General features: G+C 48.5%; 1 protein-coding gene across 1 annotated transcript in view; it reads left to right on the top strand.

Moving 5' to 3' along the window:
- Positions 1 to 308: 308 nt before the first annotated feature.
- The window catches only part of ATL1 (atlastin GTPase 1), a 19,500-nt gene continuing 17,188 nt past the window's right edge, over positions 309 to 2,620 (top strand). The window contains exons 1-2 of the mRNA XM_048484690.1: positions 309 to 329; positions 1,694 to 1,744. Coding sequence (XP_048340647.1) covers positions 309 to 329; positions 1,694 to 1,744 — 72 coding nt within the window. The remainder of the gene's footprint in view (positions 330 to 1,693; positions 1,745 to 2,620) is intronic.

A 2,620-nucleotide genomic window follows, 5' to 3' on the forward strand; every position in this document is an offset into this window, starting at 1 on the left:
CCCCCCCCCCCACCCCCCCCCCCCCCCACCCCAGATAGCTTTAAAAGGGGCTTGGACAGATTTATGGAGGAGAAGTCGATTTATGGCTACCAATCTTGATCCTCTTTGATCTGAGATTGCAAATGCCTTAACAGTCCAGGTGCTCGGGAGCAACAGCCACAGAAGGCCATTGCTTTCACATCCTACATGTGAACTCCCAAAGGCACCTGGTGGGCCACTGCGAGTAGCAGAGAGCTGGACTAGATGGACTCTGGTCTGATCCAGCTGGCTTGTTCTTATGTTCTTATGTTCTTATGATGAATGTAGTCATGGGTACAAAGGCCAAAGAGGTAGTACCAACCATCAATTTTTCAACCATTTGATCTGTTTACTTAGAAGGCTCAAGATTTTTTTTCTTTAAGTTGACATGTGTACCTATCTCATTCATAAGACCATCAGAAGAGCCCTGCTGGATCAGACTAGTGAAGGTCCATCCAGTCCAGCATCCATCTCACACAGTGGTCAACCAGGTCCCCTGGAGGGCCTACAACAGGGCAGCGAGGCCAAGGCCTTCATTAGAACATCAGAAGAGCCCTGCTGGATCAGACTGGTGGTCCATCTAGTCCAGCATCCTGTCTTACACAGTGGCCAGCTAGTTCCTCTGGAGGGCCAACAACAGGGCATAGAGGTTGAGGCCTTCATTAGAACATCAGAGGAGCCCTGCTGGATTGGACCAGTAGTCCATTTAGTCCAGAATGTGGTCTCACACAGAGGCCAACCAGCTCCTCTGGAGGGCCAAACCACAGGGCATAGAGGCCGAGGCCTTCATTCGAACTTCAGAAGAGCCCTGCTGGATCAGACTGGTGGTCCATCTAGTCCAGCATCCTGTCTTACACAGTGGCCAGCTAGTTCCTCTGGAGGGCCAAACCACAGGGTATAGAGCCCGAGGCCTTCATTAGAACATCAGAAGAGCCCTGCTGGATCAGACCAGTGGTCCATCTAGTCCAGCATCCTGTCTTACACAGTGGCCAGCTAGTTCCTCTGGTGGGCCAAACCACAGGGCATAGAGGCCGAGGCCTTCATTCGAACTTCAGAAGAGCCCTGCTGGATCAGACTGGTGGTCCATCTAGTCCAGCATCCTGTCTTACACAGTGGCCAGCTAGTTCCTCTGGAGGGCCAAACCACAGGGTATAGAGCCCGAGGCCTTCATTAGAACATCAGAAGAGCCCTGCTGGATCCGACCAGTGGTCCATCTAGTCCAGCATCCTGTCTTACACAGTGGCCAGCTAGTTCCTCTGGAGGGCCAAACCACAGGGTATAGAGCCCGAGGCCTTCATTAGAACATCAGAAGAGCCCTGCTGGATCAGACCAGTGGTCCATCTAGTCCAGCATCCTGTCTTACACAGTGGCCAGCTAGTTCCTCTGGAGGGCCAAACCACAGGGTATAGAGCCTGAGGCCTTCATTAGAACATCAGAAGAGCCCTGCTGGATCCGACCAGTGGTCCATCTAGTCCAGCATCCTGTCTCACCTAGTGGTCAACCAGATCCTCTGACGGGCCTATAACAGGGCAGAGAGGCCAAAACCTTCTCCTGATGTTGCCTCCTGATGCTATTATTTCAGACATTTACTGTCACTGAATGTGATCATCTAATAATCACTTAATAAGCGTGATTTGTATTTATAGATGTTTGCATGTTCTTGTTTTGGATCCAGGTGTACAACCTGTCACAGAATGTCCAGGAAGACGATCTCCAGCATCTACAGGTGAGGTTCTGCCCTCTCTCTTGCCGTTTGGACTTTCTGTGAGTGCCACATGGCCAGAGGGAAAGGGCCTGACGCACCCCCCAGTTCCTGCCAGCAATGAATTGAAGACCGCAATATTTATATATGAACTTTGTGATCAACTGCAAGAGCCTGGAATTTGAATGAAGGTGGAAACACCTCTGAAGGGACTGTTTACGTTTAGATTATTGAATAGAAAAAGAGAAAAATAATTCATGTGATGATACAACAGCGAATGATGAAATTCTGTTGATATGAGATAGATATATGATTACAATTGTATGTGATGAGCATTGTTCCTTAATATATAAGAAATACCAAACCTAAATTGGCTGCCTAGTGGGTGACGTGTTTTATGTGTTAGAGTTTGACTCCCAACAAATACCAGGATGATTGAAATCTCCCTTTACTGCTACTTCTCTTCCTTGTGAAAGTTTGGTCATTTGTTCCAGGGGGGCGTCATCCGGCTCATAAACCTTTGTTCTCTTAGGCCAGCTTTGTTCAGCATGAGCCTCCTCCCCAGATATAGCTGGCATGCTGAGAATATGTGAGCCCCTCGCTGGACCCCAGAATGTTTAAACTCTCAGCTTTTTAAAAAAGACTCTTCTTTTCTCTCTTTTTAGACTTTGAAAGGCTACTTGTTGCTTTACAAAAAGCAGAAGAATATATGCAGACGTTGGACAGCTTCGATGGGAAGGTAGCTGGTGATAACTTCTTTGATTTCTCACATGCGTGGTATTGATCCGTGATCCAGCACCTTTCAAACTGACAGGGAGGGTAGGCCTTTCCCACTCTGGAAATGGAGGCCAACAGAATGGCTGAACCAAAGAGAGGAAAGGAGCTGGAAGGTGCTGCGGG

The sequence above is a fragment of the Sphaerodactylus townsendi genome, linkage group LG02 (assembly GCF_021028975.2).
Source record: "Sphaerodactylus townsendi isolate TG3544 linkage group LG02, MPM_Stown_v2.3, whole genome shotgun sequence".
Classification (NCBI taxonomy): domain Eukaryota; kingdom Metazoa; phylum Chordata; class Lepidosauria; order Squamata; family Sphaerodactylidae; genus Sphaerodactylus; species Sphaerodactylus townsendi.